The 15,702-nt window shown below is 46.1% G+C and overlaps 1 protein-coding gene across 3 annotated transcripts in view; it reads left to right on the top strand.

The window, feature by feature from the left end:
* Window positions 1–15,702, top strand: part of LOC147624873 (pachytene checkpoint-like protein) — a 73,545-nt gene that overhangs the window by 50,236 nt on the left and 7,607 nt on the right. For all 3 annotated transcript variants that reach the window (XM_086818877.1, XM_086818879.1, XM_086818878.1), the window contains 2 exons: window positions 6,141–6,216; window positions 13,691–13,760. In XM_086818877.1, the coding sequence (XP_086675003.1) occupies window positions 6,141–6,216; window positions 13,691–13,760 (146 nt within the window). The remainder of the gene's footprint in view (window positions 1–6,140; window positions 6,217–13,690; window positions 13,761–15,702) is intronic.

The following is a 15,702-nucleotide window of genomic DNA, read 5'->3' as shown; positions in this document are numbered from 1 at the left end:
GTGCCGATTCACAAAACAGGGGATATGCTCGATCCGAGCAACTACAGGACGGTTATGGTTGGCCACGTGCTGGCCAAACTCTATGGTGCAGTGTTGGAGCAAGAGCTTACCTTATGTGCTGAGCGAGCAGGTTTACGCTCATCAGGGCAGGCAGGCTTCAGGAGAGCTTTCTCTACCACTGACCATGTATTCACTTTGAGATGTATGATTGATCAGGCCAGAGTGAGGAAGAGAAAGCTCTATTGCTGCTTTGTGGATTTCCGCAAGGCATTTGACACAGTACCACGAGAGAGGCTCTTTCAGCGCCTGCAGTCTCTTGGCATACCAGCAGATATGACATGGGGCATCTATGCATTATATGAGCAGGTTTTTCGGCGAGTCAGATGTCGAGGAGGTATGTCCGAGACTATTGCTAGCACCATTGGTGTGAAGCAAGGATGCCCACTTTCCCCCACACTATTTGGGTTATACATTGATGAGGTGGCTGACTTCATTACACGGGGAGGCGGAGATGGAGTTGATTTAGCAGGGACCTCAGTACATATTATGCTTTATGTTGATGATATTGCATTAGTGTCTGAGTCTCCAGGTGGTCTACAGCAACATCTACATGCACTCCATGATTTTTGCACACAGAGGGGTCTTACTGTGAACCTTGTGAAAACCAAGGTTATGGTCTTTCATACATCGAGACAGGGCAGGAGTCAGCTGACATTCACTCTCGCAGGACGCCAGGTGGAGGTGGTGACATCATACGTGTACTTAGGGGTTACCTTCTCTGCAGCAGCCACACGCTTCACCATGGGTTCAGCAGCCAGAGCTAGATTGACACGGGGATATACAGCATTGGCTATGCTAGAGAGACAGTGCCACTAGGTGCATTTTTAGGAGCCTCGGACGAAGGGGTGGCTATTTGACACATTAGTCACACCAGCATTGATGTATGGAGCGGTATGGGCGCCAGGCCTTGCTACCCATTGGTGGACACAGATAGAGAGACCGCAGGCCCTCACGATGGCACGCATGATACGCAGCAAACCGTCAGTACCTCATGACATTATCCGAGCAGAGTTTGCTGCGTCTCCTATGATGGTAGAGGCCATATTCCAGACTATATGCTTGCTAGACAGATTCAGAGAGATGCCACAGGACACATTGTCATACAGAGCTTTTGAGGCATCTAAACAGCTGGCTGAGGCAGGAGACAGAGGATCATGGTATGCACAGGTCACACATTGGTTCTCACAGCATGGCCTAGACATGGATCATCTACCACCATTCCAGTATGACAGGGATGCACCACATATCCGTCTCTCTCATAGTGAGAGGAACAGAGTATTGAGACAGGATCTATGGCAGCTCTATACCCGAGAGACATGGATATCGCCTACACAGCCTCTTCCACTGAAGATGCTATACTGCAGAGATCACTTCATGAGTATCACTGATGATGGATTTATAGAGAGGTCTAGATACATGGAGGGCTTTTTACCACACGGCTCCCGAGTGGCTATTGGTCAGCTTAGAGTTTCATCACACCGATTGGAGATTGAGACTGGTAGAGCAGCACGGATCCCCCGAGAGGAGAGGGTATGCAGATTGTGCAGAGAGGAGGTGGAGAGTGAGGAGCATTATGTATGCAGATGCAGAGCATATACAGCCATCAGAGAGAGATATCCCATTTTATTCAGAGAGCCACATTCCCTACGCCAGATCTTTGAGGCAGCAGACCAGCGCATACTGGGGAGATTCATTCTAGACATACAGCGCCACAGAGAGACATCATTACAGGCTCAGACAGCTCCAGAGGGGGGACGACAGACATAGATTACTACATTTTTTCAGAGATCCATCCCACTCCCAGTCCCTACACGGCAGGGAATTACTCTCCAGAGAGCAGAGACACTCAGAGCCCGTAGGAGATAGAGGACACCTGGCTTTCGGACACCATGCCTATACCACAGAGAGATGACAGAGATCAGAGCTCAGTTTCACAGAGAGGGTGCGGAGCGACTGGCTCGCTTCAGAGCACACCCAGGCATGTTCTTCAGGGAGCTGTGGACACCCCCTTCATTGATGTATACCATTTTATACCCCCAATATGGTACAGGATGGAGCTAGCTAGGTTGCATATCATGATTGTATACTCCATGCATATAGCTTTGCATTCTCCTAGTAGTAGAGCTCCCTCCCCTTCACCACTCATTGTACTTATTGCACACCCAGATTCAGCTTTTTAGTTCAGTACTTTTTCATTTTGTTGGGATGACAGAGGATACCCCATACAGGTACACCGATTTGTCTCATAGGCCGAGTTCGGTCTTTTGGAAGATGTTAATAAAATCCTTCTTTCTTTCTTTCTTTCTCTCTCTCTCTCTAGACATTGTATCAGATCGACCATGATGTAACTTTTTGGTGTCATAGGTCATTATGGCCTTTTGAAGACGTTAATATAACATTTCATTTCATCTCTCTCTCTCTCTCTCTCTCTCTCTCCCCCCCCCCCACGTAGAATCCTCGCATTCCTTCATGCAACTCTAATCAAGAGAATACTTTCTTGATTTGCAAATTAAACAAAAGCACAGCGACAGAGAGATACCTGGACCAGTCACAGCACAAGATAGACATGCAAACGTTGTCAACCTTTCAGTTTCCGGGATCAGGCAAGCTCTGATACCAATTGTAAAGCCCCCATTGGGCCACCTGATATACAAGCTAAACACACAAGGTTAGTACATATAGAAGGGTGCAAGCAAACTCACCTCCCAACTGTATATTTCATCAGGAATCACCCTCCTCGAGCATGGGGCTAGGGTTCCAGGAGTCCGGTCCAGGCACAGACCATCAGCCAATTCTATGACTGAATGAATCACAATAACCCATAAGTTACGTATATAATGACCATTGTCGTTATATATAACAATCCAGCTATAAATAGCCAGTAACAATGGATTATCACTAATAATGAACCCTAGCCACCCGTAACCTGCCTCTGGCCTCTCCTAATCCTAGGGCCTTCCCCTAATCCTAGGGCTCCCCAACCCTAACCGGATTAGGCCCTAATTTTGAGGATTACATAACAGGGAAATTGACAGCCTCTTAGAATTCAGTAAGCAGCCAGCTTTTGACCAGTGAGAACGATATATTTAAAATTAGTGTAGATGCTCCATTTAATTGCACGCATTTTCTTGACAACTGGTTCTCCAACCCACAGAAAATCATTGCAAAACCTTTCAACTGCTCGAGATCAGTTCACGAATGAATCCAACAAGTTATGAAGTAAATGATACAAAAGCTCTCCCAACCAACGGCCTATGTATCTCTTAATTTTTATCTCTAGGTCTTTCAAAACTTCTTTCCACTTTTGATGGATGGTAACATCAAAGCCCAAAGGTATGACTAGCATAGTTACCACGGAACGTCGTTCCGCCTTCCTGGAACGTCGGAACGCCGTTCCGGGCGAAGGCACGTTCCCGGAACGTCGGAACGTTCCGCAAAAAAAAAATAAAAAAATAAAAAAATTGGGGGAGGGGTGTGTTTTGCTTGCAGAAATGTATGTTCATGTCTTGGGGGAGCAAATATTAGGAAGCATATTTGGCTATCCGTATACAAAAAGTTACATTTTTTTGTGCCATATGCTGACATGTCATATGACGTGGCGTTCCGCGACGTTCCCGATCCGCTCCCGTTCCCGTTCCCGCTCCCGTTCTAGCATCCGACGTTCCCGGAACGTTCCCGTTCCGCGGTAACTATGATGACTAGTAGTCTAGAGATTGTACCTTTTGGGATTATTTTGCAGCTTGGTCCAATGCAAAAATGGGGGGAGGTTGGCCCAACATTACATGCTATAGGATATTCCTCATACATAGTATAGACCACCTTTGATACTACTTGGGAGCACATTGCCAGTATCACAGCTTGGCAGATTTGGAGGGTCAAATGCATAGAGGCTATTGAGGGCACACACACTTAGTGCATTTTGTAGCCGCCAAGGGTGCCCAAACTGGCTGGACCATCCCGAGGTGCCACACTAGATCGTCTCGGGCCTTGACATCCCTGTTGGACCGTTCTGGTGGACCATCCCAGACTAGACCATCCTAGGGCATTTGGTGGACCATCCAGAACAGAAGCGCACCACCAACGGATATATGAGAGGATAGATGAGAGGTGCACACACTAGCATTGAAGGCACCACAATGTCACCCGATGGGCATCCACCAAAGATAGGAGATGCCACCAACTCCGTTGACTCAACTGCCTTGCAAGAACTAGATCGTTCCACTAGGTCATCCTGTATTGGACCATTCCGAAGCATTCGGTGGACCATCTTTGGGCATCTACCAAAGATAGGAGATGCCATCGACTCCGTCAACTCCACCGCCTCGCAAGAACTTGACTGTTCCATTGGATCATCCTGGAATGGACCATTCAAAAATGGAAGTGCATCACCAACGGAGACATGAGAGCTGCATGCACTAGCATTGAAGGCTCCACACTATCACCTGATGGGCATTTACCAAAGATAGGAGACGCCATGGACTCCACTAACTCTACACCTCACAAGAATCATTAAAATGGTTCCTCAACTCATTCTTGGCAGCATCCTTTTCCATCTAGTCCTATTCATCGAGTCTTGTTCATTGAGTCGTGTAATTACTTGTTCTTCCATCTTGTGTGTTGTCCTACTCATTTGTGACCACTGCTAGGTATGCATGTTAGAGTGAAGGGCATGTAACAACTTCTTGGGAGTAATGCAAGTAATGTTTACAATATTCTTTTTTTTTTTTTCCGATTGGCCTTAGGCCCAAGATCCTCTCGTAGCTACTGATTTTTCACTGCCCATAGGTGCCTGCCCGTACGCAATGCTACTTGGGAAGCACCAAGGGGGGTTTTGAGCCTAGGACCAAAAGGTCCTAGGGAAACACCTTCATGACTTGAGCTATCACCTCATTGGCATGTTTACAATATTCTTGTCATTGTGCTGTGCTAATATTCTGATCTGTCTTAGTCTGCTTATGTCTACATTGTGTCGTGAGTGTTGAGGACTCCGAACATACTGTCTAGAGGAGAACTTTCTAGACAGTATACAGGGACCTGCTAGATCTGCATAAGCAAAGCGCACTGTTTTCACGAGGGAGTGGGATCAAGGGATCTTTTTTTGAATGACCCCCATAGGACTCTCTTGGCACCTTTGTGCCCCATATTGGTTGAGATCACCCTACATTGTGGGTTGAGGACTCCAGACATATTGTCTAGAGGAGAACCACCACTTTAGTGTGCTGGGCAACCAACCGTGCTACACATTTGTACTATAGGGGGAGACATTATTCACACTCTTATGGCCACGAGGGTTCGTATACGTATATCTTGTAGATCTGCATAAGCAAAGCGAATTGTTTTCATGAGGGAGTGGGTTCAAGGGATCTTTTTTTGAACAACCCCTACAGGACTCTCTTGGCACCTTTGTGCCCCATATTGATTGAGATCACCCTACATTTTGGGATGAGGTCTTGTTTTGTCTCGGCTTTCAGCTGTGATTTCGTATGGTCTATCCATACTTAATAGAAGTCTCCTTTTTGCAAATTAAAAAAAGAAAACAGGGGCGGGGGGCTGAGGTAGGTTTGATGAAAGTCTTGAGGCCTCTCTTGCTATGAAAGACCTTGAGGCAGTGCCAAATGTCCTGACGTTCTGAAAAGTAGGCAACTCTTCTTTTTGAGAGTCAAATTATCAGATTAATATATATTTTACTTTTTAATGAGATTCTTTCTTTTCCTCTTAAACTTTCTCTATTTGGAGCGGTCTCTCTTGAGGCAATGGCTTTTATAGTGCCAACACTTCCCAGAGGCCATGGGAGGGTATCATTAATTTCAAAGCCACCCCAGTCATGCTGCAGATGGCTTGGTTTCAGCCAAGAAATATTATCAAGATCTTTCCTACTATGTGATGTTCTTTGCTGTGATGGACCCTTGGGTTACAAGCATGTGTGAGTATCTTTTAGCGAATTGATCAGTGACATCTCTCTTGGTGCCTAATTTGAGGACTTGTTCAGATTTTTGTCATTGGCTAAATGATAATTGTTTTAAAGACATTTTTGGAAACGTTCTTTCTCTTCAAAATACTAAGAAAGTAAATGAACACAGATACCCAGAATCACAGTTGGTGGAGATCAATGCACATTCCCTTTTCAGCAAGTGGTTTTCAGAGAGCGGAAAGATGGTAATTTCTAAACATTTGCAACTTGACTCCGTCTAGTGCTGTTGCAGAGGGTCTAATGTGCATTTTATACCCCCAGTATGGTACAGGATGGAGCTAGCTAGGTTGCATATCATGATTGTATACTCCATGCATATAGCTTTGCATTCTCCTAGTAATAGAGCTCCATCCCCTGCACACCCAGATTCAGCTTTTTTATTCAGTACTTTTTCATTTTGTTGGGATGACAGAGGATACCCCATACAGGTACTCCGATTTGTCTCATAGGCCGAGTTCGGTCTTTTGGAAGACGTTAATAAAATCTTTCTTTCTTTCTTTCTCTCTCTCTCTCTCTCTCTCTCTCATTATCATCTGTGTTCTGTTGGAGTTTTAATCAGTCTTTAATGCTTGTCTTTTGGTTTTTGAAACATTGTCAACACTTTTTATCGAGCTGTTAGCCCTTTGGCGTTTTAAAAGCTTTATTGAATTGTTTATGCTACAAGTCTCTCACTGTCTCTCTCATGGATACTTAGCTTTTAACTTTATTGAAGATTGACAGTGAGTTGAGAGGCCCTAGGTCATGATGCTCTCCCGCATGATTCGCAGCAAACCAGCAATCCCACACCAGATTATCCAGGCAGAGTTTGTTGCAGCCCCGATGGTAGTGGATGCACTCTTCTAGACAATCACATATCTCCATTGCATCCCAGGTACCCAAGGCTTGCCTTGGAGTCCTCAAGATAGCTAGCACTCAAGGGTTACCTTGGAGTATGGTATGGCTGAGTTTCCACGCGGTTCTTAGGATATGGGATTCGCATTGACCGCCTCCCACCCTTCTAGTATAATTTGGACTCCCTTTTTCTCTGGCTCCCATGAAGACCCTAACTGGATAATTCGGTTAGATCTTCTCAGCCTCTACACCCACTGCACATGGGTCACACCTTTGGAGCTCCCACCAAAGGTGCACTTCTACAGAGATAACTTCCTCACACTTAGTGAGGATGGATTCATCCAGCAGGTGGGCTGCATTAGTGTTCACATGTCCCATGCCATGTGGATTGCGATTGGCTAGATACGGGTTTCATCCCACCTTAGAGTGGAGAGAGGAAGATCTGAGCGTGTCTTCAAAGCCGAGGGTCTCGTACGGAGACCCAGGGAGGAGAGGATATGCCGATTATGCCACACAGAGGTTGAGACAGAGGAGCATTACATATGTCGCTGCCTAGTATACTATGAGATCTACGAGAGGTTCCAACAGATTCTCAGCATCATCCGAAAGGACGAGGATGCACGGTATCTTTGGGTGCGGGTACAACTTAGGAGTCAGTCATCCACATTGTTGTGTGTTATTTTGCTCCAGCCTCCATGCCACTCCCCTTATGCCGCACAACATGGCCAGTCACCGTACTTACCATTATATGGGGATATTATGGAGGTCACAGCTGGGGGAAGTCCTCCTGCTCGGGGACTTCAACACCAGGACATGAAGTCAACAGGTCCCACTACTCGATCTAGATGACCCTATCAGACTATAGGAGTTGGACATCACCGACATAGGGCTGCAGAGATCATCACAGGACCTGCACCAAGCCTTATCATTGACAACCATCCAAGTACATCGTTGGATGGGCGCCCGGGGGGGGGGGGGGGGGGGGGGGGGGGACCATGGTGGGCGAGAGCCTGGTCCATGGTATGACCCATCACTTGGATCCCCTTCGAATATACAGGAACCTCCAAATATCTTCAAAGATTTCAGCCTCTTCTTCGACTATACCCAACACCACAAAAACCTCACTACAAAAGATGCAACAAGCAATGAAGAATAATCGCTAATACCACCATGGGATTTGGGAACCAAACTCTTGCCATGCAAAAGAATCCCGAACCACCAATAGTCAATAAAATGAAGGTCGTCCTCGTGCAAGAACCTACAAAGCAAAAAAGTGGGTCCCTTCTACCACTTTTCCTTTGTTTTATGGGCCTAAACCACTTACCATCCATGAGACGAGGCCTGGCTTCAAGCACTTCTACACCTACCCTACTCCACATGCAGCCTCGACAAGCTTCCGACCTCGAGAGCCAACCCAAATCTATCCCCAACAGGCCCCGAAGCACGTGGATTGATCTTTCCTTATCACTGCAAAAAAAAACTTCATCGACTAGATCCTCGCACACCTCTACGGAACCGGTAACATCCTCACTACCCGAGCTTGGTGACACAAGGATGTGGTCACCATTAGGAAGGGGGCTTTCTTAGCCACTCTATTGGTTAAATGGTTTTCTTCTGTCCATATTATCGTAAAGAGCTTCACCATCTTACCCACATGTATCACCGAAAACCGAACTCCACTAATTGGTGGGGAGACCACCATGTAAGAATGACAAAAAGAAATGAGAGATCTGGCTCCTTCTGTATGAGTGCCAAAGTCTATGCCAATATCTACGCTGTATCACTGCAGAAATATCATAGCTCTCCCAGTGAGGCCTGATAATAGGGATCCTATGCATCTGTCGAGTGAGGAGAAGCGCGGCATTCTGGACAGTGAAACTGAAAAAAGGAAGGCTTTTCAAAGGATCAAAGGCATCAATCCACTCCCACTCTCTTGGATCCCACTGAAGATATCTAATAGGACTGCCACTATATAACCACAAACACCAAGAGCCATGAGTCACTATCTGAGGAGAAGGGTCAATGAACCAATGCTTCCCCGAACGACCAACAATCCTCACTGGACTAAGCCTAGTATCTGGGATGATCTCCTCCATGCTACATCTCCTCAATCTCCCTCCAGGCATGATAGAGTAAATGATGCAATCTGTAGCCTCTTGGCCTGGGAGAGCAATGACCTGCAGAGGTATGCCTATCCACGAAAAAACTCCCGGCCAACTCTTATGATAGTCTCCATGAAAGGTCCCAGAAAGCCACTCATGCGGAATAGCTGCATTAATCTGATCAATACGAATGTGAGAGCCCCTAAGATGCTGAATGGATGCAGCTCTCCGATCCTTCGGAGGACTCTTAAAGGTCTTCCAAGCAAGAACTATGTATACACATCTCTCCCATCTTGACCACTGCATATAACGAGATGCACCAAGTGGCCGACCAGCCTCATCCCCAATGAGCTCGTTCCACATAATAGGTTGTCGGTCAACCTCATCCAAAGACCTAGGAAGCCTTTGTCGCAAAAAAGATCTCATGCTTCTCCATGCTCTGACAATGGCTGCAATAAGAGGGGAAGATGGTGCCCTGATATCAGCCTCTGTGAACAAAAAACATGTGCTGGGCATCCAGTCTCTCTCGACCCTAGGTGTACATCCGAAAATCTGAGACAAGAAAAAATCCTTCCAAGGCTCAGTGCTTGGTAGGAATCCTCTGACCACAAGCGCTAAGGGCTGATTGCTCTTTTTAGCCCATTCGACGGCCTCCCAAAAGGAGAAAATGTTATCCAAGATGCTCCTGTCGTGTAAGAATCCATTCCGAGTATCATGAATGATATCCTGCAAAATTGAGTGAGAGAAGAAGGCATAGGTGTCCCACATCTCCTACAGTGCCGATGTGTTTCAGCCCCAATCTCATGACTCATCCCGAAAAGTAATGAAAAAAACAGGGGAGAGGCCATCCTCCCCTGGACACCTACCATGAGGTAAGGCATGAAGAGCATGACTGAACTCTTGCATAGAAAAAGGGGCATCCAGAGCGGCACAGATCTCCTCAGTGATCAAATGTTGCAATGCATTCCAAACCTTCCTCTGTGCCATGTGTCTCAAATCAAAGTGCGGCTCATCACTAAGAAGCTGGCGATAGAAATCAATGGCAATCTCTCTAGCCATAAGAGGATCTGAGTGAAGAGTGCCATGTGAATCCTACAACTTTTTGACACTATCTCTGGCATGAGATGGGCCGTGAGTAGCAAAGAAACGTTTGTTACATGTGCCATCCATCTGTGTCCAAAAGGATTCTTGGCCATGGAAACGGTACTCCGCGCGCTGCTCAAGAGAGTGATGAAGTTCTGCCCTAACAATACATAAAGAATCTGCAATCCATTGAGCATGAGGATGTTTCTCGTGCTCTTTCTGCGCAAGGCAGCCAATCTACGTCTAATAGCCCTTTCTAAATCCAAGGCCTCTTGCCTCTTAGACAGGGCACATGTGTGATAAAAGTCACTAATATCACAGAGAGCAGAGGCCAGGCTTTGAGAGGCATGTGAGAAATCATGAGATCTCCAAATATCAACAATACGATGTGATAGCTCTACATTTGATAACAAATGATCAGGGATGCGTACATGGGGTGCTGATCCATGGCAATTCGGATCTCTAATACATAAAACCACTGGGCAATGATCCGATTTAGAGGTGCCTGTAGCAATAAAAGCATGCCCACCTCTGACAAGCACCCAATCATCCACATAAAATCTATCTAACCGTGCATAGATACATCCTGCATCTCTTCTCCTGTTAGACCATGAATAAAGAAGAGTGGATGGACTCCTTAAAATGTCATCCTCATGCCAACAATCTCTGCCATGAATGGAGAGTATAAACCTCTCCCAAGACGCTCTTTCAAGAGGATGCACCAAGCCCTAATGTCCACCTCTTTTATCCATTGGCCTCTCAACCATATTAAAATCCCCACCAATAATCCAATGGTCAGCAAGTGGCATCACTGTAGTGAGAGATTTCCAAAAGGCAATCCTCTCATCTCTATGGTTAGGAGCATAGAGGTTGAGAATACCAATGCGTGTAGTACCCTGCATAAGAAGGGTCCACTGTGCTCTCGCAGGCAAAATGACACCATGTCCAATGATGCAAGGCAAGATCAAAGCTGAAACAAAGATACAGACACCACCCTTGGTACCAACAACCGGTGACCAAAAGGTGTGTCCCGAGAGAAGCTTGCCTGATCTCCCACACTAGCTAGCATCCAGTTTATGCTCTTGCAAGAGCAATACATCCATAGGTCCACCTGTGACTGCACAATGATGCTGGGTTTTTACAATTTGTTTCCTGCGACGCGGAAAAAAACCCCCAAGACCCTGAATGTTCCAAGAGACAATCCTCATAAGGACTCAGAGTAGGAACGACTAGATCTCGTGGTCGAGGAAGGACCCGCTTTAGAGGCGGAAGTACATCTCGCATAGGTAAGGGAGGAAAAATCTGACGATGTAAACCTTACCTCTCTCTCCCACTCCGGGGAAAAGCCATGGCTAGTCCTCAAAACTGGAGAGGTACCATGACAATGCGAATGCGCAACATCATCGTCAAGGGTACAATCATCCTCTAACCGTAACGCAGCATCCTCCTGTGAAGGATCCAGATCATGTGCGTGCAAAGCCTCATCCTCCAAAGAAGGATCAACATCTTGTGAGGCAAGAGCTACATAGGGATTAGGGTGCTCCACAAGGGGTGTGGGTGATGGGGCAAGTACGGGGGTCCGAGGGTGCCTGCCATCCCTAACCACAACCCAACGCTGTGTGATCTGTTGTGGAAAAGGAGCAACTGGAGTCTCGTCAACTGCAGAAGGCCTCTAATGGGTAGGACCACGCCGCCTCCTAGCATGGCCCCTCGATGTGGGACAATCTCTAGCAATGTGACCCTGTCGACAATAAATCTGACACTGGTCGGGTCTGCCTGCAATCTCCATCCTCTGGCGGAAATGAGATCCGTCAGGTCTCTGAAGCATAACATGATCATCAGTAATCGATGGATCAGGAACAAGCACAAGGACCCGGGGTACACCATCAAGAGTAGCGGTAAAGGCTGCGGAAGCTGAGGTGGGAGAGCTCGGAAGGACTGGTACCTCTAGAATCTGGTCAAAGGATGCCCCTATGGAAGCTAAAAGCTTCCAATAGGACCGAGGAAGAGCAGGGAACCGTAGTGAGACCGGGGTAAGGCGCTGATCCTCCGCCACTGGATCAAAGCCCACCTGGTACTGAAAGAAGAAAATCTTTCTAGGACCAAGAGGGAAGGGGCTGCCAGCCAAAACTTGAGAAGTAGCTTCTGAAGAATGAAAGTCCACCTAGAAGAAGCCTCGACCAAGCAAACGAGTATCTTGAAAGTGCACAATCAGCTCCGAAGGGAGAGCTGCTAGAAGCCATTCACGGGCCTGCGAACGAGAGGGGTGGGAACCATAAGCTCTCGCAACAAGGGTGGTCTGGACCTCAAGGTCAATGTCGTGCTGAAGAGAGGTGAGCTCGTCTTGTGAAAAATTGATGATTCTCCTGGCCAGTGGGGGTGACGAAAGATTGGCTGCGGCAGAAGAAGCCATAAAGCCAATCAAGAAAAGTGGGTGGCCGACTTGAATGCAGATAAAATTGCTGCTGAAAAAGAGGCGGGTGCAGAGGCAGGAGCAGGTGGGGTAGCAAAGGCAGTGGGGCAGGCGGGGGCAGCATAGGGGCAGGCGGGGACTGCAGATGGGCAGGGGGGCAGCAGAGGGGCAGGCGGGGGCAGCAGATGGGGAGGCAGGGGCAGCAAAAGGGCTGGCGGGGGCTGAAGAAAGGCAGCCGAAGGCAGCAGAGGGGCAGGCGGGGGGCAGCAAAGACAGCGCAAGCTCACCTCCTCTCACATGACTGTAGCCCCTTCTTGATTGAAATTCAGTAAGAGTACTGCCAAATCTTTGCTATTGGTCTCAGATCCTGTATTGCTTTCCAAAAAGTGATGTTATACAAGATGGGTCTCAGATCCTGTGAAGATGTTATACAAGATGCTCTTGTTTCTGATAAAACTTAATCGAGTTAGTGGCAATCCTCTTGTCTTTCTCTGCCCTTCTTTGGGATCAAGTGAATGAGGCCTTTTGAGAGGAGCTCGTGCATACTTAACACAAGACTGAATGCTATGTGCTCTATTCTTGATCGAGAATGATCTTTTCAATTAAACATTTGTTTCCTGCCAAAGCAGGGAGGTTTCCTTTTCATTACAAGTTTAGTGCCTGCTGTCGCAAATCAACGATAGCAATAGAATCTTAATATGCTTCTTCATGAATAAACATTTGAAGGCTACAAATTTGTTTACGTACAAACAAAACCTGGCCTTTCCCATACTGCATCAATTTTGCAAAACGATATTTGCGAACCTTGGGGTTTTTGTAGTTAGAAAGAAAAGCTAGCATTTTTTCTTTTCAGTCAGAGCACAGTAATTCCAAGGACTTTGGTCTCTTGGGGACATAATATATTCTCTTTGTTGACAAATCTGTAACTGTTGATTCCATGTTTCTAAGCAGAAAATGTCGAGTCATTTCTATTGTTTGTACCAGACTCTGTTTGATATTTGAAAGCCTTCTTGAAAAGTATTTTTTCTTGCTTTCTAGAGCTGGGAAAGTGTAGAAAACAGAAAACAAGACTTATTGCAAGAAAACCATATTGGTAGAGTCTGAATGGGTGATTCATGCCGCATTTCTCTAATGTGTTCTTGCAATGATTGTTTTGGTACTGCCTCTTTTAGCAATCACATTTGAGTTGATGAAAATGAATCGCTTCTTTTTTCGTTTAATTTTGTCCAGGTCACAAAACTTTTTCAGAAGATTCAGTCATTCGTTGAGGAAGGTGATATGTTAGTGTTTCTTCTTATAGGTGAGCACTCCTAATCGACTTGCCATGTCATTTTGTATATGGGCATTTGTGCACTTTTGTTTTTCAATATTAATATGGTGTACTTGTGGCTTGGCATAGGGGCATTCATGATTACTATACATTGTGCTCCTGCTGTAGACATTTACTGCCATTAATATAGCGTTGTTGCTTTGGTCACCTTGGAAAAAGTTTAGACCAAAGGTTTGATGATATTATGATCTGACAATGACACGTTCTCCTTTTGAAGTTTCAGTCAAATGCAACTACTAGCTAATTCATCAGACTCTTAAGAGGGCTTGCAAACCGTAGCTTTCTTCTATTCAGAATCTGAATTTTACTTTGGCTGTCTTTCAATTGTACTTATCTTACTTAAAGTTTACATAGAGCTTGAAAACCACAAAAATATTACTTTCAACTTAAGTTTAGAGGGTTGCTTTTGTTTGCTCTCACTATTCCTTGGCTTTTGTCTTTCTTTTCGTTTGCTTTGCTGTGTGACGCATTTGCACCTTTTCTTGTTTTTTGTTTTCCCTTCTTGCAGCGATTTACACACGGGGCTTCTAATCCAGAAATCCCAGGTTCAAGTCTCATTTTCTGCACTTCCCTGTTGTGACATGGATCATCTGTAAACATTAAAAGATTTCTCTAAATACAAAAGAAAGAAAGCCTTGGAAGAAAGATTAGAAAATCTAACAAAGAAACCTTATGTATGTAGCCACCCTGGCTGCTGGCTATCTGCTGCCACTTTTGGACCGGACAAAAGTGCCAGCTACCTTGTACCAGTCCAGCCCATTGCTTTGACACCTGGGCCAGGTGCACAACTTGCACCACTTGCACTGACACTGCAACGGTGCACCACTTGTCTCTTGTGCTCACTTAATGAACACCATGCTCCTTGGCAGTGACGGCAGGGCCACTTGATGGTCACCCTTGGACCAGCTCAAAGGCCAAGTGGCATTGTACAAAGGGATATGGGATTGTGTGATGGGCAATACTAGTCTCATCTATTTCGTGTTCTCGCCATTCTTACTGTTCTTGGTGCTCTTGCTCACCTGTATTCTTGCTCATCTGTGTGTGTTCTCTGCGTGCTAGTGAGCTATGCGTACGCCCCACAGCTCCCGTTCCTCCTAGTCTGTGACAACTCCTGGTGGCGTACTGCCCTAGAGGGAACCCTGTGTTCACTGTGGTGTACACCGCCCTAGTCCAGGTGTGCTGGGCAAAGAGGTGTGCTACAATGTAATCCCGTACCATTTGTGCAAACTTGCTGCATTGCAGACTGACTTGCATTAATTGTTGTTGCTTGGGCTATTTCTTGGGGCTGCTCCTCCAGGGCTTTTTGCTGCCTCTTTGAGACTGCTGCTTTTCTCACTGCTCTTTAGGACTGATCTGTTTCTTCTGCTCTTTGGCAAGAGTTTTGAAACACAGAGAGGAGGTTACCTTTTGCTCGGTGGCAAGGCGTACAGAAATTTTGAAAAGTTTGTTCCTTGCGTGAGGGTGGTAACACTGTGTTACTGTGTTGGTCTACTATTGGACAGCATGTTTGGATTTTTCTTGTCTGCTAAGGCTTGGCTGAAGTAGTAATCAATATGGGCTGGCCTTTCTCAGGCTGGTACCTGACAGAGTACTCTTGCTCTAGGGCCCATGCTCTCATAGTCTAGAACATCCTCTGTCTTTTGCTTTATCCTCAGTCTCAGGGCTCTTTTTTCCCTTGTAGATTGGGACAAATTGGTGGCCTCTCTTCGAAACCCTAAACGTAGCCCTCAGTATGACATGTACGGCTGAGTACTAGGGACCAATACATGTGACATAGTTTATGTTGATTCTTTTCATTTGATGCTGTGCGTTTGCCCAACCAGTGTGTTTTGGTTCTTTTTTTCCCCCTGCAAGTTGGCTTATGTATTAGTAATGTCATGCATTGTTTCTGTTCCTTCAGATCATCAAGACA

Source organism: Cibotium barometz, chromosome 24 (assembly GCF_041138505.1).
Source record: "Cibotium barometz isolate CiBa-2024 chromosome 24, ASM4113850v1, whole genome shotgun sequence".
NCBI lineage: Eukaryota > Viridiplantae > Streptophyta > Polypodiopsida > Cyatheales > Cibotiaceae > Cibotium > Cibotium barometz.
The sequence above is the reverse complement of the archived record's forward strand: the minus strand, read 5'-3'. Positions and strand labels throughout refer to the sequence as shown.